This window comes from Lytechinus pictus, chromosome 17 (assembly GCF_037042905.1).
Source record: "Lytechinus pictus isolate F3 Inbred chromosome 17, Lp3.0, whole genome shotgun sequence".
Lineage (NCBI taxonomy): Eukaryota > Metazoa > Echinodermata > Echinoidea > Temnopleuroida > Toxopneustidae > Lytechinus > Lytechinus pictus.
The window spans coordinates 7,695,052-7,716,954 of record NC_087261.1 but is presented as its reverse complement, the minus strand read 5'-3'; the positions used below and the strand labels follow the sequence as shown (position 1 = coordinate 7,716,954).

Sequence of the window (21,903 nt, the reverse complement as noted above, 5' to 3'; positions counted from 1 at the left end):
GAAGGTTTATGAGATATCCACAGAATTTCATGGGATAGACATGATGTAATCATTCTGGGAATGGTTAATATCATTTTTTGTTATAGATCTAGGCTCTTTCCCCTGTTTTAAATAATTGAATTCCATTTGGCTTTTCATTTCTCTTTTTTGTTTTTATATTTCCTATTCCTTGATTATAACCATTTTTATTGACATGTACATGTAGCAAAGCAAATTTGATTTCTGATATCTTTTATAGATTTCTGTCTTATTACTTCCAGAAAGGGGGGGGGGGTGTTGGGAATGAAGTGGATTCAGATATCTGTATAATTTACAATTTTGGTTTTGAATATACATGTACTGATGTACATGTAGGTATTAGCAGAAATGGTGACCAAGTATTCAAGTATTTCATCAACATCTTTTCCCCCAGATCTGTTCCAAAGTTTTTATTGAATATTTTAGATCTCATTGTTTATTTCAAGGAGAGTAAACAGGTCGCAGTATATGTATTTTCATGACATGTATTTACAACAATATTACTAATCATTCATTGTCTAGCCAAGTTTTTTTTTGTTAATTATTGTTTCTCATGTTTTTGAAAATATATTTTATTCCAAGTTTATCACATATATTATCTAGCAATGTACATGAAGAGTTTATTATAATAGTTTCTATTTTATTGAGGGCATGTTTATTTCCTTTGATAAGGATACAGTAGATGCTCATTAAATTTTAATCTGCAGCTACATGTAAGTTTCATGTTTACAATCAGGGAGCAGTTTGCATTTTAATAAGTTATCAAAATATTGCTGATTTTATCACAATGATTTTCAAGTACATGTATTAAAGATGGAGTTATTACCACTGCAATATTTATTGAGGTGTTCCCAAGCTTATCGGGGTAATTATTGAGCAAGATTGGGTTTATTATCTACCAATTTCTGTTTTATTGAGGCAATATGTTTATATGTTTTGATAAGAGATTAAGACAGATGCTTTTATAAGAAGAATGAAACCTGTCGAACAAGTTACATGTAGCTTGTGCGAAAGCAGAAAAATGCAACAGCAAGGTCAATGAAAGTTTGACTGTTACAATCAGTCAGTAAGAAAGATATATGAGCACATGAATCAGGGGCGGATCCAGGATTTTTCAAAAGGGGGGCACAGTTTCCCTAGGATAATTTGATAAGCAAAAAAAGAATGTTTTTTAAAAAACATGATGAAGGCCGTTTGTCCCACGTCTAATTTGATAAGCAAAAAGAAAAAAAAAGGGTCCACACTTGTGTATTGTATGCCATACTTCCATTCAAAATATTTACTTTGACACTTAAAAGGGGGCACACGTGTGTATGAATGACATTTTTACATTAAAAATATTAACTATGACTTTCAAATGGGGGGGGGGGGGCACAAGCCAGATGTGACCCCCCCCCCCTCTGGATCTGCCACTGATTTGAATGTTAAGAACATTATATGCTCATCTTATCAGCAATGCAAAAAAGTGAAATTTGTGATGCATGTATCACGCACGTGACGCACGTAAATTCCTCCCCCCCCCCTCTTTGAGCATGTAAATATATATGCCAAAACATCTCTTTGCTTAGTCTAATGATAGGACATGCAATTAATTCATGATATGATATGGGGAAACCTGTATCGCATGTCATCTCATAAATAACAAACCTGATCTTGTAATAGACGAGATTAAAGAGAAAATTAAAGTGAAATACGTACTAAAGGGATGGGGAAGTTAAATTGCCCAGTATGTGTGGCATCACAGATCTTGGTTGCATTACCAATGGGAAGATATAAATCTCTAGAGCTATTAAACCTTCTTTATTATTCATTCAATATTATTAAAACTGTCATTGATCTACATACATGTACATGTCGGCTCAAACATAAATTGACCCCAAACCAACATTTGTCAAGTGAACAAGTGAGTCAAATGTAACCGTAGAAATAAAACAGATCTATTTAGTACAGCAGGTTAAAATTGTCTGCATTGAAATCTGTGATCACCTACAGTGTATAATTGCTACATGTATATTATACATATTTGTACCAACTTCACCCAAATCAGAGATTGAAAGAGGGTTAGGTTTACAAAATTTATCCAGATTACTCTAAAATTTTATTCCCTAACAGGTGATACTGAGCAACACTTTAGGTTCTGCAAAGTCACGCTGCTACGTCATATTACTGTCATCAAATTTGGTACCCACAGGCAAAATGTGGGCAGGGTCATTGTCGCCATGACAAATGTATTTATTTGTCAAATTTCTGTGTGAGCTCTATACATGTATATCGCAATGACAGATGACGCGGTGGGTTCGGGGGATACATGTGCTCGGCCGCGCGACCCGCCGAGCATCTCTAGTTTATATGATTGTTATTGATCTGTTTACCTGTCTATAGGCTTATCATTCCTTTATCAATGTATCTATGTATCTTTCATATTGATTTGTTTTCTCTCTTAGGATTGTAGCATGACATATAGAACGGTGAACGGGACTGAGGATGTGATAATTGGTGATTCTTACCTAGGGAAAGTCAGATTTCAGAAAGCAGGTCTTCTCCTCAGCACCTTGCTCAAACTTAGTGAGTTTTTCAAAATCATTTTTCATAGTTAATAGCAGGACTATGTGTTGATTTATCCAATTGATGTCAACTGCATGTACATATATTGTTATTGAATCAATCTCAAATCTTATTGAACAGAAATAAGTGCATTTTCTCTACAACTGTTCAGTATTTGTGGAATGTTATGCCATGATTATACCATGTTTTTTTGACAGACCCTGTAGGATCTAGTGGGAATATACTATTTGTTTCTTGACAGACCCTGTATTAGCTAGTCTAACCATAATATATTTTCTTGATAGACCCTGTAAGATATCGTCTGACTATTTTTTTTCTGACCATGTAGGGTCTAGTCTGACCTTTACTTTTTTTTTTTACATACCCTGTATGATCTAGTCTGACTATACTATATTTTTTCTTGACAGACCCCGTTGGAGCAAGTCTTGAGAAGCTGGTCGTTCCTCTGCTAGAGATGGATTTCAATCCAGAGAGACTGGCAAGGAATATTCTTATTGCAAATAGAAAAGTTGTAATACATTCAGAGGTAAGAATAATTAATATATATCAATTACCAAAAATGTAACATGCAGAGTTTTGAGAATGTGAATACATTGTGTGCGATTTATGATGTCGCTTTTCTGTACTCTGTGTGAGTAAAAAAAAAACTTGACACCCGAAAATCCCCAATTCAAGAAAAAATATGTCATGAACGCATAATCATTATATATGACTGGAAAGATTTTTTCTCCCAAATGATTTGATATCATATTTATGTGGTATTTCTTCACACTTGGATAATCAGTATGTATTCTTTGCAGTGGTGTAAATTTTGATACGCGCCAAAGTAAGGAATGTCTGCAATGAATGAATCCCAGATGCCAATGATGTGATAATCCAAAATGAGTTAGTAAACATATTTGCAAATTCCTTTTAAATGAAATTAACTTGAGAATTGATACCTAAAGTAATAATTAAATAATTACAATGTAAATTACGGAAAAAATGTTTTTAAATGGATTTGAAATGCAACCCTTGTAGGATTATAACATCATTGACATCTGGATTCATTCATTGCAGTCATGCCGTACTCTGGCGCAATTCAAACTTTACATCACTGCAAAGAATATCTCCTGATCATCCAAGCGTAAATACATACCACATAAATATGGTATCAAATTAATTTGGAGAACATACTCTTTCAGGCCATACATAATAATTATGTGCTCATTACATATTTCTTCCTTAAATCGGGGATTTGTGAGGTGTCAAGTTTTTTTTTACTCACATGGCATAATTTGAATGAAAACTTCATATAATTTACTTGTAAATAAGAAATTGTGACATCATTATCGGTCACAAAGCAGTTCATACTGCTGGGTTATGAAGGAATTGATAAAGCCACCATTTATTTTTTTATTTTATAATATAAACCAACTATATATTGAGAAACCTATTTATTCTAGCAAATTTTATGCAAAATGTCTGCTTTTGAAATTATAGTTTATATTGAGACTAATTTGAAATAAAGCTCCTGAATACTCTTTGTGATCTGTTACATGTGTGCAATGCACTCATTTTGTTTTGTAAATAGAGGCCCTAACATTTGGATTCATAAAATGTAATTTTTTTTCCATTTTTTTCAGTTGCCTAGTTGCCAGCGAGCAGTTTTTGAGAATGACAGAATGCAGCAAGAAAGAAACATTGCTGATATTGTTGGAGGATTGGAGGAGAAGAAGTCTACAGAAACAATGCTCGGAAACAAGGAGGTGCCTTTGAAGGGATATCAGCAAGAAAAAAAGAAATATAAGAATGATGGTCAAAAGACAAACTGGGTGAAAAATGAGAAGTCACCAGAGATACAATCGTATCAGAGCAACGATCAAAATTTGGTCATGAATATGCATACCAAGTATGCAAGTGTGGACAGTGCAAATCAGAATATGCATGCTGTGCATGCAAATGAGGGATTGAATATGCATAATGAATATGCAAATGGAGATGGAGGGGAGAGTGAAAAACTCTATGTTCAGGGAGATGAGAAGAGGCAATCAGTGGATGGTGTGGGGAAGAGTCAAAGTGCAATAATACACAACCAAAGAGCTTTCAAGAGTGTAGATGAATCATTAAAGGTTCATGAAGGAAAGGTACAATTCACAGACAATGATTACGGACTTCAGCAGGATTCAGTCCAACCACACATAGATATGAATAATGTGGGACTGCACAAGGAGATCGACAATGTAAACACAAATATGAATAATATGGGACTGCAGAATGGGCTGAACCTTGCAGACAGGAATTTGAACAACATGGGACTAAACAATGGAGTGCAGTTAATGAATCGTAGGAAGCGTGGTAGCGTTGGCTGGGATGGAGACGATGAAGCAGAACAGAGGCAGCTTGAGAGGCCATTAGAATGGGAGAGGGCCAGGGAGGAGTTGGACGGTTACCGAGGGGCGGGGCCGATGAGGAGTCAGATTGATATGGTGGCCGATTTATGGCAACGAGAAAATGATGATGGCGCTGAGGCTAAAAGGTGAGGTGAAAGTAGATTTATTTTTCCCTATTTAAAGCAATTGTTATTTCTTTTGGCCAAGGTTGAAGGTTGATGTGGACTTCATTGCTTTTAAAATGACCTTCATGACTGATAACTTGTCAAAATTGGAAACTGTGTGATATAGGCTGTTGTGTTGATCAAATATTTTTCACAGTATGCATGTGCATCTTGAAATAGGAAGATTATCATTTGGTTTTCTTCTTTGTGAAGTTCGTTATCAAAGGAGTATCTTAAAGTTGAAGGGTTAATGAGAGTTGTAGTCTGTTTGTGCCATGATCATCTCCAAATGTCAATCGTCCTTTTTTACTTACCCATAACATTTTTGTACCATTTTTTGTGATTTTAGAAACCCAGAAGTTCCTGGGAGCAATTGGGACAGAGTGATGGACGTTAGATCATTCAACGATCAGGCCTCATCCAAGCTTGTTGCCATGGGAAACCTCCTCCTGACCAGAGATGAAGGTGACCCTCCAGTCCAAGAAAGAGGATGGGATCAGGTCAAACAAGAGAGGCAAGATGAAGGTAGACTAGCACATCAAGAGAGTGGTGTGGAAAGAAAGTCATCGAACAGAAGAAACAAGAAGGCGGATGAAGTGGGAGGATCAAGAAACATGGCTGACCAAAGAAGTTTTGATGAGATTTCCAACACCAAAGGTGGACATCCTGGTGTGATACCTCCAGGAAATGCGCAGAACAGGAAAAGCTCCATGAGCGATAACTATGGAGCTGATTTGAAAGCAGCAGACGCAAGCATCCGCAAGAGCGATGTGCCTGTCAAGGGCATAGCGAAGACCGAAATAGGTGGCAGGTTTCCGAAGCAAAGGAGGAAAAAATTCAGGCAGCCTTATGAAAGGTTGCAAGGAATCGTCAAAGAGGGGGATCCGAAGAGTGTGGATAAAATGATCGATAGTAAACAAGCCCTGACGCCATCTGGTCCGACTGCTGCAAGAAAAGCCACAGAGGTAGCTGGAGAAGAAGTTAATCGTGAAAAGCACACGGTACTGCAGATGGATCATTACCAACAGGTAATTGCTTTGTTCTGCATAATTTTTCACTTTGATTCCTTGAAAATTTGACATTCTGAGCAATATTTGTTATCAGAATCATGATGCATATTTAACTAAACAATTGATGCAAGGTGTTCTGTTTGTGCTGTGCTATCAAAAATAACATTCCTGCTCTAAAATCCATATCTCTCTTGCATTTTCCTTTTACCAGAGACATATTTTGCAGTACTATGATGATGATGTTGCCTACAATGTCAAAGGGGAGATGGAGTCAAATGACAACACGCCGATTGAAATCCAACAGGAAATCGATGCTCAGCAGAAGATGCTGGATATGGTTGCTAGGCAACAGGAACAAGGTGGAGAACCAACCTGGGAGGAGTTGGAGAGTAACGCGGAGGAGCAGATTAAGGAGGAGATTGGGGAGGAGAATGGAGCCGGTGATTACTATTACGATGAGATGAAACAGGATGTGAAGGGAAAGAACATACCCCAAGAAGGGGAGGAAGGTTACTATGGTAACGAAGCAGAGAATACAATACAGGATGAGGGGAAGGACAACGAGGAGATGGTGGAGAAGGAGGATGGATGGAGAGAAGTTTCAAGAAGCAGACAGGTGGGGGAAAACGAGGGAGAAGATGGGGACAAGGATGAGGAGGAGGAAATTGGGAAGATTCTGGAAGAGATGGAGAGTATGAAAGAGACAGAAGGAGAAAAGATGTTTGACTCCATGTGGCAAGTTCTCGAAACTGTCTTCCAAGAGGAGCAGATGCAAGAATTCAGCTTGATGACTTATGGTTAGTGTACAGTACCTTGTTTAGTTTTGATTGCCCCTAGTTGTAATGCACCCCAGAGAGCTTAGAAAATACAAATTCCATATGCACGCAAATCATATTGACAATGTAATTTCTCTGAGATCAATAATAAGATGCATCTACCTGCAATGCTACATTTTCTACATCCTGCCAATCGGTAACCAATGTATCAAATGGTAAAGTTATATGGAAAAACTTTGTAGGAGTGGAAAATTATTGGTAATGATAATACTGAATATAATGTTGATGATAATGATAAATGATAATGATGCTGAATTTTTTTAAATTTTTTATTGCACCATGTGGTCTATGAAATGTACATCGGACGGATACGTGTGTCTTTTTGTTCCAATACTTGTGTGCAACAATTGACCAAGTTCTTGTAAAATTTTTGATTGGTATGATTGCTGAAATGCTCCCCAGGGAATGGAGAAAGTGCATTCATTACCTGCCAACAAGAATATTCCACTGGGATTGATGATATACAGATAACTATCATCAGTTCCAATGTAAGCACTAATATTAAAAGCTGAATATTATAATTATTGAAAAAAATGTATCGTTTTTACATCATATGATCAACTGATGTATTTCTTGAATGTGTATTTCTATGCAGGGGGTAAAGAGCTGAGTTTGCTGAGCGCCAAAGTTTCCCGTTCATTCCCAAATGCAAGCATCTTGACCATCATTCCATCTAAGGAGGATAGCCTCCTTAAAAACCACAGGTCCGTTGGTTTTTATTCTTTTCACTTTTTTAAAATGTTTCTTTATTGGTCTTGTATTCTGTTGTTTCTATTATGAAATGTAGATATATGTGTTGATTAAATTAATGGTCTACATGTATTTCGTCATTTAGTTACCAGTATTAAATGCAATATACACATGTAGCAGAGGATCTACTAGCATGGGGCATATCATTTGTACACTATAGTGGCCTTTCCAAACTATTGTGCCTAATCTGGCTAGATCAGTTCCTAGTTGGGAGTTGCAACTTAATGTTAAAAATCCCAACAAGTAATATACCCAATTTCAGCCTTCCACTTGATTTTTAATTTGTGCTGTTAAAAGAAGTCTGTCTGTCCTTTGCTGTTTTTATCATGCTAAAGAGAAATGAAAATTTCAATAATGATAGGATTGTAAGAAATACTTCAGCATAGAAACAACATAACCACACAGGACGATATTATATCTGTTAAGCTCTTAGAGATGTTGTTCTGAGCAAGATGTTATTGTAATAATTATTATTAGTAGTACATGTAGACTTCTTTATTGATAATTCCTTTTTGATAGCACAAAGTTAATCTGCTTTGAGTTTCAGTCTCTTCATTTAGATGATGTTTGATTGGTAATGCAGGGGGAGGGAGACAGAGAGAGAGAGAGAGATGGGGGGGGGGGGGCGGAGGTAGGGGAGAAGAGAAAGAATGAATGGGAGTAAATGAAAGGAAGACATTGAAAGCTGTGTAGTATTTTTTGTTTTATTTACCTCAATTTATTGAAAACCCATTTGAACAGAAAGCTGCAGGAATCCCTTCTTCTAACAAACAACATCATTGTCAATGCTGAGCTATCAAACAGGGTCGTGTTCAAGCTTTATAATCAGATGGAGTATTTCAAATTCCAAGTAAGTATCTTACTTATCATATTCATATTGGGAATATTGTATTTCAAGCCAACATATTGGGCTTGAAAGGAGTTGTTTGTTATTTCAAGTTATGCATAACTGCCAATGTGCATGCGACATGATCATATTATTTTGTGACTACTCAGTAGAGCATATCCTTGAGAATGATCGGGGCGGGGGTTTCACTATTAAGTCTGATGAATAGGCAATAGTATACTTCCTCTTTATCGTACCCATGCAGTGATGCACAATGTACTACACATGCAACAGGGATAGGAAGACTTAAGATATTTGTGAAACTTCCCGCTTGGCCTGCATCCAAGAATTTATAAGATTGGAACGCACACTTTTTTCTTGTGTCTGCTCTCATAGGTCCTTGGCTTGGCAACATTCCAGAAGCTCTTCTCGTACGGAGGTTCCTTCCCATCATTCCTTGGTCACGCTCTTTCTCTCGCTCAAACAACATTCATTGAAGTGCCTCATCCAGTCACCTTAGCCTCCCTTCAAGTCTTACTACATTCCACCAACAAGGATGCTGCAGAGGGCTCTTCATACAGTTTGTACAAGGTGATATTGGATTACTGTACTGGATCATGTTGCACAAAAATCCCTATGGGACTTTCTTTATTTGCATGATCACAAGGGGACTGCTTCTTTAAGTATGTCATAAGTGCCTGCTTTTTGTGCACTGCATGCAAAGTTGGGTGGAGTGAAGCAATGCAAGGCACTGAGCATGCCTAAACTCGACCAACTTTGCCTGACATAGCAACTTTTCAAAGCAATGAAGTTTATTTTCCCAAATATTGCCTATCGCCATAGCCCGGGGGGGGGGGGGGGGGCGCTTAACATTGACGAGTGGATACCATGCGCGACCAAGAAAACATGTAAAAAGGATGTCTTTTTCAAGATAGGGCACATTAATAAGGGTGTCAAAAACACTAAAACAATAAAAGAAAATCTGTTTCGCTAGGAAAGCTACGTGTTTCAGGTCAAATTTGCGAGGGTGTAAAAAAGACTAAAATGTTTTGTAAAGGATGTACTGTTTGCCCCAACAGTCTTTAGAGTCTGATTTGGGGGAGGTGTGGAAAGTGGGGCCGTACTACACCCAATGATGTAGGTAAAGGTAAAACCGACGACCGAAAAACAGACGTCTGTGACATAATAATTAAAATATTGCTGTACTTGTTTAGGGGTTCAATTCAGGGAATACTTGCCAAGGGTATCGTTGTGTTTCCAATACTTGTTAAGGGTAGGGTTTTACACGCCAATACTTGTTAAGGGGTACATTTTCAGAATATGGAAAATACTTGTTTAGGGTGCTTTTCGAGACCCAATGGTCGCGCATGGTATCCACTCGTCAATAGTACATGTAATGAAAAGTTAACTTACTGTCATGGTCTTATGTATAAAGAGCACCAAAGTAGATGGAGAAAATGATGGAATAAGTTATCACAGTCATCCCTTAAATATGTATCTTATTTTTCTGTACTGTTGCAGAGCTGTGTGATGTTTCTCGAAAACAAAGTCCTATGATCCTATTCTTCATTGATGTTGTTATTGTTTTAATGTGTTTTATAGGGATTCTTGAGTGCATCTTTAAAAGAGGCTGGTGTCTTAGACTACAGCATTACAGTACTTGACAATGTCTACCTCGAGAATCGTGCTAGGCTAGTCAGAGTGGACATCTATGCATTCAATAGACAGGTAACGATGATGATGATAGTGATGGTGGGGATGACAACGATGACGATGATGATGATGATAAAGATATGATGGTGATGATGACAATGACGATGATGATGACGATGATGATGACGATGATGATGGGGATGATGATGGTGATGATGTCGATGATGATGGTGATGGTGATGACGATGATGATGATGGTGATAATGATGATGGTGATGATGATGGTGATGACGATGATGATAGTGATAATGATGATGATAGTGATAATGATGATGATGATGATGGTAGGTGAGGTAACAGTGGCAATCGTATTTATAGTCTCTTCCACCTGACACCTTTCTTCCAACCCTGTGTCCAGTTCATATCCCTTCTTTTCCTTCTCCTTGTTCTCCTTCTCCCCCCACTTCTATCTTTCCTCTCCCTATATCCTACGTATAACCCTTCTCCTCTTCTCACTGAGCCATCATTACCACTCTCTATCATTCTTCTGTTTATCTCCTTAATAGGTTTCCTTTGATTGCCTTGGATCTACTGCGTGGCTCAAACAAGACCCATCTAAACCAATCACCTTGAATCCTCATGGATCAGCTGCTGCAGGGAATTTCCCCATTCAAAAAGTGGGCGGGGCAATCCGACTTCAGTCCCTCCTATCCCTAGGTCTCCAAACCCCTGAGAGGTATCCTTGGCAGTGTAACAGAACTTACCGATTTATCATAAAATTGATCATAAAACTGATTTTTATATTGATTGCACAAAGTTATCGATACTATCGGTCATGAATAATCACTTCTGCAATCAATCGCCAAGTTGTGTGTACATGTACATTGATAGTTTTTCTCTTTAAACTTGGCCTTGTCTCATATAACTTATCAATGGCTTGTTTGAACACAGTGTTAAAGCCTGGGTAAAGCTTTTAGTAAAGGGTAAATAATGTGAATTATAATCAAGTAGCATTGAGTAGCATCGAACATGCCTATCTTACAGAAGTGTATTAGGCATTCTCTGTGATTTATATGTTAGATATCTAGCACCCTCTCAATCATGTTTTTATTTTTCTTTAAAAAAGCTCTTCAAGCATTTACAAGTGCAGTTCCAGGATTTTTTTGTAGGGGCTATGTTTTGTAAAAATATTTCACAACCCCACCCCCCAAAAAAAGTCATCACTCTAAAATTAAAGTCTGCAGAAAATAAATGACAAGCCCCCCCAAAAAAAAAAAAAATTGAATAGATAAATAAAATATAAATAAATAATTGAAATAAAAAAAGAAATTGAATAAAAAAGAAAGCAAGAAAAATGACAGGTAAAAAAAATAGGTTATCACTTATTTTTACAGGGTGCACCTGCTCATTCCGCAGATAAATCTTGAACATATGAGAGCTGTGTACCTGTTTGAGTTAACAGTGGTTTGACTCCCCAGAACATGTGTCTCCTTTAAAACATTCCGGCACCACTGGAAATCAACATTGCATCCTTCGTTCTCCATTTCTTCCTCCAGAAAACTGTTATTTAGGGAGTACCTGAAGCTGGCTGTGCAAAACGACATGTGCCCCATGGCCATCCTATGGCAGAGGGGTAGACTCATTTACAGACCGATCATCGATTATACCAATCCAGAAGAGAATATACCTTGCGCCAATGATAAGGAGGCACTTGTGGGGGTGCTGATGAAACAACTGGAAATGAGGCCGTTCTCTTTCATGGAATATGGGAAAGGACAAGGTTTGTTCAGATTTTTAGAAGTAGAGAGTGAGAGGGGGAAAGGAGATGAGTTAATGAAGGCATATAAAGAATGTACCCTGACAAAAGGAAGCAAGTTACATGTTAACTGGAATTGATTTTCGTCTCACTTCTGGTATGCAGACGGTGGTGGCGGTGGTGGTACATGTAGCTTGAGGATTTCTTAAAGACAATCAGATAAATAACAAACATTAATGATATTCTACGTTAACATGCATATAACATTTTCATAAATGATTGTTTTTTTGTGTTTGCTTGCATAGTTGGTAAATGATTTGATAAAAAGATATAATTGTTTTTCAATTTTTAGATGGATTGAGCATGACATTATCAGCCAAGCACCCCAACAGTACGTTCATATTCGTAACTGGGTCTGGAAAAGAGGCTAAGAGAAGACAAGATGATCTCGTTCAGAGGAATATTACCAACGCTGTCGTTACCAGCATCCTTGCTGATATGTCCTTTACCAGTAACCTCTTATCGAGTCCAGATTTCATGCGATACCAGTATGTTGGTGAGTAATTATATTACTAATCATTACATGGGAATATGAAGGTTACGCTTATCCCTTGAAAGACTGGGGGCTACCATAACCCCCTCCCCCTGGTAAGTCAGGGTCAAGTTGCCCTAGAAAGAACCTCATTTGATTGATTACGTCAAATAAATATTTGAATTATCCAAAATTGAGAGGGATGAATGCTTGCTAAGAAAATTGCTCTTGTAATGACATCATATGTTAATCGACCATCATTATGTGAGACCTTTCTGAAGTGATTACATGTAGTTGCAGTTTATATGAAAAGTTTGAATTCTTTTAAATCCTCATGGTTTGAGCACATCAGTTCATGGATTGAAGTAAAAATTATAGAAAATCAGGAGTCTCATGACAAAAAAGGTTGACTACGGTATTTCATAGAAGTTCCCACAAGTATCACATATCAGAAAGAGTCAAAATAAATAACATCATTGATATCATACATGTAGGTGATGACCTTACAAATTATCTTGATCCCTCAAGTTTTCTACAATATTTTGCATGATGTGTTCATTAGTAAGAAACCAAGATATATGATTTGATGCAGTCATTAAATGTATTTTTATATTTCCTTTTTTCTTGACATAGGTGTTGATCACCTTTTGAATATGATGACCTTGAACCAGCGGGCTATGATGAAAGCTATGTTTGGTGATATTGTAGCATCTGGAGTTACGACCTTCTTCCAGATGCCTTCTTCTCAGGTGTGTTGTTATTGTTATAACTTATATAAATTATTAATAACTAATTTAATGCCCAGTCCCACTAATCCTCATACCAAGGAATCAGTAATCATGTTTCAATAGCTGAATATCGTTCTCTGGTCATTGTATTTTCTGGAGTTATGACCTTCTTCCAGATAGCTTCTGCTCTGGTGAATGGTTATATGGTCAAATACTGTATACATGTATCAGCCATTGCTCAAAGTCATGTTTATTATATTTTTGGAGTTACGGCCTTCAAGAAACAACCTGGATAAATGAGTGTCTGCCATTCGGCCATTAGGCACTGTAACATCAGTCACAGAAATGTATTTTCATCTCTGCATGTTATCCTCACTGTAAGTGTATGGTGGCGTTTATGCTAAAACAGTCAGAATGCAGGTCCCAAGAAAGTGGCTTCTTTCATCCAAGTGATATTCATGACTTGAGATGTTTTGCATATTTAATGAGCTTGATGCGGACCAAAACACCTCTTTTCATTCAGTCATTGCTGCTCTAATTATGCATCAAATTTCATGAATTTGGTACCATTGTAAAGAAGAAGAATCATTCTTTCAGGTCATTTGTTTGGATTTATTCAAAGATTTTGTAATATAGGTTAAAATTTTGATCTAAAATATGCTACAAAATAAATATTTTCACCTGACAAAAGCTGCTATTTTCACATTTTACTTTTGTTTGAGCCCAAATGATTTTTATATCATGATAAAGCTGAATATGTATGCTTTGAAATGATATAGGTTTCAAAATAAGAATTGGTTTAATCGGGTCAAGATCACACTTTTCATTTGCCAAGTACATAAAGCAGCTTGAAAACAAGTATACTGCACTCTGATTGGTCAAAAAGACCACACAATGGCAAATTCCAACGGTTCCAGTGCCTGGGTTCGTGGGAAGGTCACACTTCCCATGTGGTAATCTCCTCAAATACCCCGCGCCTGTTGTTCTGTGAACCTTATCCAGCCAATCAGAACTCTGGATTTCATGCAAGTACAAAATTTCAGAAATCTCGTCTTGTACCTTGGTGGGAAAAGTGTGATCTTGACCCGATTAAAAGGTGCCGCATATCAAGAGTGGCATTGTGAGAAAGTACAGAAGTTCAGCTTTATGGTGATATAGATATCATTGAGGCTCAAAATAAAAAGTTTTGCACAATTTGCAAAAGAAAACAGAGGAAGAAAATTCAGTTTTGAGGCACAATTTCAGGCCAGAAATTTACTTTTTTAACAAAATATTGTATACAAAATAAATGAACAATATGAAAGAGTAACATTTACTCTATCTGATGGTGCAATAAAATTTCATTTAACTTGAGGTTAAAACAGGTAAATTCTTAGAGAAAGAAAATCTCACGAATCACGAGATTTTGCAAGGAGGAGGATTCAGCCACGAGATGATTTGGATGAATATGGCCTTTTTGCTCATTAGCATAGGGACCTGCGGTCTGACTGAAAAGGCATGGTACTGACTCTGCAGGTTCTGTTAATTTGTGTTGAACACATTTAGTCATTCAATCAATGGGCTTCAGTTGTCACATTTTTTTAAATTTTCTGGAGTTATAACCCTTGTTCAGATGTCTTCCACATCTATAGTGCTTCATTTAAATAAAAATGCTTCATACATGTAGTTCATACATATTTGTTGAATATTGCCATAAAACCCTGTAGTCCTGTAAGTTTTCTTTGCTGGACGTAGCCCTTACTAGGTCCAGGCTTATAATGGTACAATACATGTACATGTAGCTTGCTTTTTCACCAATGTCACCATATAATTTCTGCTAAAGTTGGTCCATGATATGTATATTTTCACCTTTGTATGAATACTGTTTATAAATGCAAGTTATTATTTATAAATTGAACATCTTCAGTTCGTTAGCTGCTCGCTTGGTGTTTTTTGATAAACCAATGCTGTCTTTCTATCTATCTTTCTGTATTAGTGATGAATGAAACATTATTTGTTTTATTTATATTTTATTTCCATAGATGATTTCCTTGGCTGTATCTACTCTTTTCCCTGAAGCTTTCTGTGATTTCACTGAAAGAAAAGGAATGGTAAGAATATTTTTTTTTGCTTTCATATAGAAAATTTATGATTTGCAGCCGCTTTACTTGTGAATTAAGAATCCTGAATGCCAGACAATGTTTTTCCTACTATCAATTAAGATTTTTGAAATAAGATTTAAAAAGAAAAAGAAAGAAAAAATTGCAATCACAGGAATTGCAGTTATACATGTGAAGTGTAAATACTGAATGCCACCATGAATAAGGATTAAAATAGAATAATAATAATGAAATTACCCCTCCCTCCTCAAAGAAAAGTAAGGCAAGTATATAGGAATGGAGTATACATGTATCAGTAATACTCAGTCTGGTATTAATGTTTTATTTTCCACATCTACTAAACTCATGGAAATATTAGAAATAAAGAAACAAAAAGGGGGTGCTTGAATAAATTACTCCCTACATGTAAGTAGATTATAAAATATATATTATTTTATTGTTTGTATGCCCCCACTCAATGCGAGTGGATGCTGCAGGCATTACATTTATGTTTTTAGTCCATCCATCCGACCCATCTTTATTCTCACGATGATGAAGAACTGTTCTACTTCAAACTCGGTCATAGTTTGCATATAAAAGTGACAATGATCAGGGGGCCATTTCATAAAGCTGTTAAGAGTGACTTTAAAAACGACTGGTGATCCTTTTGCTTTTTGTGGTAAATGATATTCACCATTAATTGTTCATTGGTGATTATTTAGCACGTGAGAAAGGTTCACCAGTCGTTCTTAAAGTTACTCTTAACTAACAAACAGCTTTATGAAACACACACCAGATTACATGTAGTTTCTGGGGTATGAAGGTCAAAGGTCACAGATAACCAAAGTAAAAAAATGTCCCGTTCTTGCGATGAATAAAAAAAAATTAATAACGAATTTCATCTTGGCACTTGTATGTGTATTGGAGATGATCTGATCAGATTCTGAGTTTATAAGGTCGAAAGTCAAGCTAACAGCTGTCATTACATCCTTAAAATAATGTTTCCGTAACTGAAGAATTGTTTAATAGATCGAATTCATACTTGGCTTATGCATGCATCTGGAATGATTGATCTCTATCTATTTTTCATTCATACAGGATTTATTCCAAGCAAGGAACCACCCTCTTCCTGTATTTAGAAATTTTGAGCTCAGTTTTTTTAAAAAGGTAAGTAATATTGATACTCTAAAGGATTTTACATTTGTTTGTAGAAATTGTAGCCCCTTTTCTCCTATCAGATTAAATTCAATGATTTTGTGATGGTCATCCTTCCCAAAATTCAAATGTAAAAAAAGAGAATTTGAAAAATGATCTCTGAAGACTTCATGGTGGTAGAGGTAACATAGAAGAGGTTTACCTTTAAATACACGTAGGTAGTCCTAACAAGGAATGTTAGATGGCCGAGTGATAAAGATGGACATTGAGAGGCAAGAAAGAGAAAGACGAGAGTGAGAAGTAATCTTCTGTTAGATAGGGAGAAGGCCAAGAGAAGGACTATATACTAGATTGAGATGTGATGACTTTGAGCAGAAGAACAGAAGTTTTGGCAACGATGAGGAGATGATCAGTGGAGAGTAAATGTGATGAAGAGTGACAATGTTTCAGTAGAAGAATGACCTCTTGCGCCATCTCCAAGAATGAGTATGAGTTCCATGACAGCTAGGATATTAACAGACCATGGGCGTAGATTTATGGCATCATGCCGTTCAAGGGGGTGGGGGGAGGTGAAACAATAGTTCATTCCCCCCCTCCTTCCCCCTGAACAAAATGTTTGCTGCTTGAAATTACACCAGTGCAACAGACCGGGGGGGGGGGGTGTTTCATAAAGCTGTTCGTAAAGATACGCATGACTTTATGCATGACTGGAACATGTTCTTAGGTCAAAATCAATTATATAGAGATATCACATAGCAAAAGGAAGGATCACCAGTCGTGCGTAAAGTCATTCGTATCTTACGAACAGCTTTATGAAACACCCACCTGTTGCTTTAGGATTTCACATTTTGTTGGCATTCTTGTAATTCGATTGAATATTGAATAATGTCGAGTTGAATCTATGATGTTATTTGCTCAGAATATTGAACTACAAGCTGGACAGGTGAACTTATCCGCTAGTGTGTTACACCCTGAAACAAACCAAGATGGATCTAAGCTAGGATGGAGTATGGTTCGAGTGGATGTCAGACAGCTGTATATCAAGGTAAGAAACAGTCATGTTTGCAGGGGGGGGGGGGGCAAAGGAGGGTTCAACCTCCCCCTTTGGTTTTACATTCAAGAACAAATATTTTTATTATTATTTTTTTCAAATGTGACAATAAGTACCCTTTTCTCAATTAAACACATAATTAATGTGTCTACATGTATATGTGCGATATTTTTTTTTAAGTAGGCACCAGAAACACAATCCCACATTAAAAAACAAAAATGATCACCTGGGGGGCGTTTCATGAAAGGACTTGTCGGACGTTTTATCCGACAAGTCCCATTTTATCCGACAGTTACCATAGTAACAGTACCTCTCAGCCAATCAACATCAGAGAAAGATGTCAGATCTGACAACTTGTCGGATGAAAATGTTGATGAAACACTCCCCAGGTGGGAGGATCATACCCACCCCCTCAGTTGCTATACTCCCCTACCCCCCCCCCCCCTTCAAAAATCCTGCATACCACTTGGTAAGAAATGTTTCATTCATATCCCTTCCATTTCTCACCTCTCAAATGCTTCAATATGTCAGGGAATTTGAAAACCACCTTCATAGTTTATCTCGAATGACCTTTTACTGCTCATGCTCAGTTACAACTGCAAATAGGTATATTCTGTTCAAATTCATCTTGATATTGTTAACACAACTGGCATTTACTTTTAATGCTCTTTTTTTTTTTTTTCCAAGGTTGATCATCATTTCATGTATATCTTGGATGGGCACAAGCGCAAGTACTCCTTACATTGTACATCGAATGAGACCCACTATGAGGTCTATCTGGTCAGAGCTCATGATGGTTTCAAGATTCCCTATCAAGAGGTCAAAGGTCAGTCACTGGTCTAGTGATTTTTTTTTATTAAATGTTATGATACAAATACATTTTCACTATATGTGGGATCATTCTACACTTAAATATGTAAATTGCGTCATGGTGTAGCGGTTCTGACTCTCTCCTGGAAATCAGAGGGTCAGGTGTTTGAATTCCACCATGGCGTAGCTTCCTCTGGCATGGCATCAACCCACACTTTGCCGCTCTTCACCCAGGTGTTAAATGTGACCAGTGTTGGTTTCTAATGTCATTAGATTATTTTGGGACATACATGTACTGCGTCCTAAACTCCTCTCCCAATGGCCTGCTATTCTTCTGCTTGCATGACCCTCGTTAGCAGGGAAGTGTGTTGAAGGGTAATCCCCCTAGATCCACCACTGAAATGAGTACCCTGTTGGTTGCGAAAGCATATACAGGATACCTACATTGTAGCAATTGAGTCTTTGAACACTTTGAATGTTCCCCAGGGAGTGGTGAAAGTACACAGACATTGTGTGTGCACAAGCCATGATCTCATGACTATGGTAATAATATATCAGTAAATCACTTAAAAATATAATTCCAATGTATTAAGCGCTATTTAAAAGTGGAAAATTATTTCATTTTAATAATGATAATACATTGTACGTACATGTATCTAAAGTGCTAACAGATTTATCAACTCTGTGTGTGTTTGTATTCTAGGTATTTCCTTGATAGCCCTGTTGAGGATGGGGTTACTCCGAGATGTCAAAGAAAACTTCTACAATCAATTCTTGAAGCTACCGCTGTACGGTGACATGGCTCCATGGAATATATGTAAGTTTCTACCTCTCATAATTACCATGGGAACCAATAATTCCTGTTTCTGTTATTCTCGCAGTGTCTTTTTAAAAAATGATGTAGATTCTGATGATAGACATAGGCTAACACAACAAAGGTCTTATTTGATGTTGTATTTAATATTGTTAATTTGGATGAAAAAAAAACCCAGCTAGGAAGAAAAAAAAAGAATTGTCCTGACACTTTCAATATATATTTTGTGAGTGTGTAAGTCATATATTAACTGTTAGGGAAAGCATCCATATTGTATTGGCAGCGTGCACCCCGCGAGCGTACGCCTGCACACTCTAAGACGGGATAATAGCGTCGGCCAGCGGCAGCTAGCTGCGATAATTAAAGCACAATAGAACTCACATCCGCTCTCGCAGCTCCCCCTGTGCTTGCTGCCGCTCGCTGCCATACTTTATAATCCATTTGATTAGAGATTTAATCCCCAGCTCGCTGCATCTAGCGGCAGCTCGCTGCCGCTAGCTGCGCTGTAGATATCTCAAGCGCTGCCGCTGCTCCCCATTTCTATCAAAATTCACTAAGGCAATCTCACGTACCCCGCGCCGGCCACGGCTAGCCTTCAATTCGGCGGCTCGCTCTGGAATGTAGACCCAGAATGAAGAGTTAACATATACGTCGTGGTGCCTGTACTAGCTAGTTCCACTTGTCGTGATGTTTAACTTCAATTTATTATTTCTAAAAGCATGACAATGAAAGGCGTTCCTCTTTTATGTCCGTAGCAAAACATGCATGCAAGCACGCTCTATATTGGAAACGACTACAGCTAGCTAGTATATGCTCGGCCGCATCGTGTCGCATGATGGCGACCGAGTACAGATAAACATCCAAGTGCGCACGATGTGAATATGACAAAAATTCTCGATCTCGATAGTTTCCCTTGTCAACTAACTGAACTGAAAATTAACACCACCGATAGAAATACTGCCGATTTCGAAAATGTTGCAGCTTGCGAATTGAGATTGACACGGAAGATTCACACATGAAAAATAAGTTGAATTAATGACCTTTTTAACGTATGATTTGGGGCAGGATACAGTGGCGTACCTAGGATTTTCCACAGGGGGGCAAAACGATCCGCAAAAAAATTTGACAAGCAAAAAAAAAAAAAAAAAAAAAAGGTCTTCAATCACATATAAAGGATTTCGTACCAGAAAAAAAATTGACAAGCAAAAAAAAAAAAAAAAAAAGGTCTTCAAGCTCGTCAGGGGGGGGGGGGGGGGGGCAAAAAAGGTTTTTCAAGCTCGTCAAGGGGGGGGGGGGGGGCAGGTATACGTATTTTGCATAGGTTGTGACTCGTCAGGGGGGGGGGGGGGGCAGACTGCCAACTCGCCGGATAATGTCCACCAAGAGCGTATAACTAGAGTGGTATGCCTATTCCTCTTTGCCATGGGAAGATATTAATATTTTTTGGAGGCCAGATAAAATGAAACAATATGAATATGATGCCCGAATGGAACTAAATTAGTGCGAACATTGATAGCAACGGCAGACTAAATTTTGGAGAATGATAATGACGCCAAATCATTCAACACGCTAAATCGCAAATCAACAAAATGTCTACTTCTTTTTATATTGTTTGACATTATGCTGCCTTACTTTTTATGTTGATTTGATATACTTCCTTTTATGTTATTTTTGTTTTGATGTTTTTGACATTTTGATTTTGTTTCTGACATCATATAATTTGTTTGGGTATATTTTTTTTTTTGGTAACTTTTGCTGAATTTTTGATATTGTAGGCACTCTTGATTCTTGAAAATTATTGGGAATGCAATCTGCTTCTGTGGGACTTTATTGGAAAAATACGCGAATTGTATTTCTTTCAGGAGAATAAGAGTTTACATTGGAAGGTTTTAATTGATTTCATGATATATCATTTCCACTTCAAAACAATTTCGAAAATACGTCTCGAACGATCGTGCATTATAATCTAAGGTGTTGAGTACTTTTATTTCAACGTATTTCCCTTTCTGACTTTATTGGAAAGATAAGCAAATAATATTTATTTCAGGAGAAAGAGATTATGGTATCTGAAATAAATTCTATATAATTTCCACCTCAAATAATTTTAAAATACGTTCCGATCGTTCATGAGCTGATCTGAGACGTTGAGACCATTATCCAATGTATTTAGGATTTAGATTTCTGACTTAATTGAAAAGATACGTGAATTGTATACTATGGGGTTAGGAGGGTTTTTAGGAGAGAGTTTATTCTAGAAGGTAATTAAATTATTTCAATATAATTTCCAAATCAAAACAATTTTGAAATAACTTCTGTCCCGAACGATTTTCAATTAATCTGAGACGTTTAATTCTTTTTATTCAAACCCTTACCTTTTACCGGACCTAATAAACCGGCCAAAGTCAACGATCAGCACCATTAGCGTACCTAATAAGGGGGGGGGGGGCAGACTTCCCCCCTGACGAGTCACAACACATGCAAGTGACGTATCCCTGCCCCCCCCCCCCCCTGACGAGTCAAAAGTGATCCCTGACGGGCCATAAGTGACCCCTCTCCTAATGTGAAGACCTTTTTTTTTTGCTTGTCATTTTTTTTTCTGGCGCGAAATGTCATTTACTTGTGGTTCAAGACCTTTTTTTGCTTGTCAAATTTTTGGGCGGACGAATTCGCACCCCCCCCCTTTGAAAAATCTAGGTACGCCACTAATCACCACTACTATTTATACCTCGGTCATATTTGCTCTACGGCGGCTGTACGGCGAGTCGAAAACAGTCGTTTTTGAACC

General features: G+C 37.4%; 1 protein-coding gene across 2 annotated transcripts in view; it reads left to right on the top strand.

The window, feature by feature from the left end:
* The window catches only part of LOC129280391 (uncharacterized), a 49,599-nt gene that overhangs the window by 18,569 nt on the left and 9,127 nt on the right, over positions 1-21,903 (top strand). Inside the window, exons 5-22 of one of the 2 annotated variants that reach the window (XM_064111908.1) lie at positions 2,463-2,583; positions 2,991-3,109; positions 4,209-5,101; positions 5,469-6,147; positions 6,341-6,926; positions 7,561-7,669; positions 8,457-8,565; positions 8,938-9,132; positions 10,144-10,269; positions 10,761-10,930; positions 11,751-11,974; positions 12,303-12,506; positions 13,116-13,231; positions 15,232-15,300; positions 16,387-16,455; positions 17,363-17,488; positions 18,182-18,320; positions 19,008-19,121. In XM_064111908.1, the coding sequence (XP_063967978.1) occupies positions 2,463-2,583; positions 2,991-3,109; positions 4,209-5,101; positions 5,469-6,147; positions 6,341-6,926; positions 7,561-7,669; positions 8,457-8,565; positions 8,938-9,132; positions 10,144-10,269; positions 10,761-10,930; positions 11,751-11,974; positions 12,303-12,506; positions 13,116-13,231; positions 15,232-15,300; positions 16,387-16,455; positions 17,363-17,488; positions 18,182-18,320; positions 19,008-19,121 (4,168 nt within the window). Of the gene's footprint in view, positions 1-2,462; positions 2,584-2,990; positions 3,110-4,208; positions 5,102-5,468; positions 6,148-6,340; positions 6,927-7,560; positions 7,670-8,456; positions 8,566-8,937; positions 9,133-10,143; positions 10,270-10,760; positions 10,931-11,750; positions 11,975-12,302; positions 12,507-13,115; positions 13,232-15,231; positions 15,301-16,386; positions 16,456-17,362; positions 17,489-18,181; positions 18,321-19,007; positions 20,244-21,903 lie in introns of those variants that run through there. The other variant, XM_064111907.1, reaches the window with a different exon arrangement.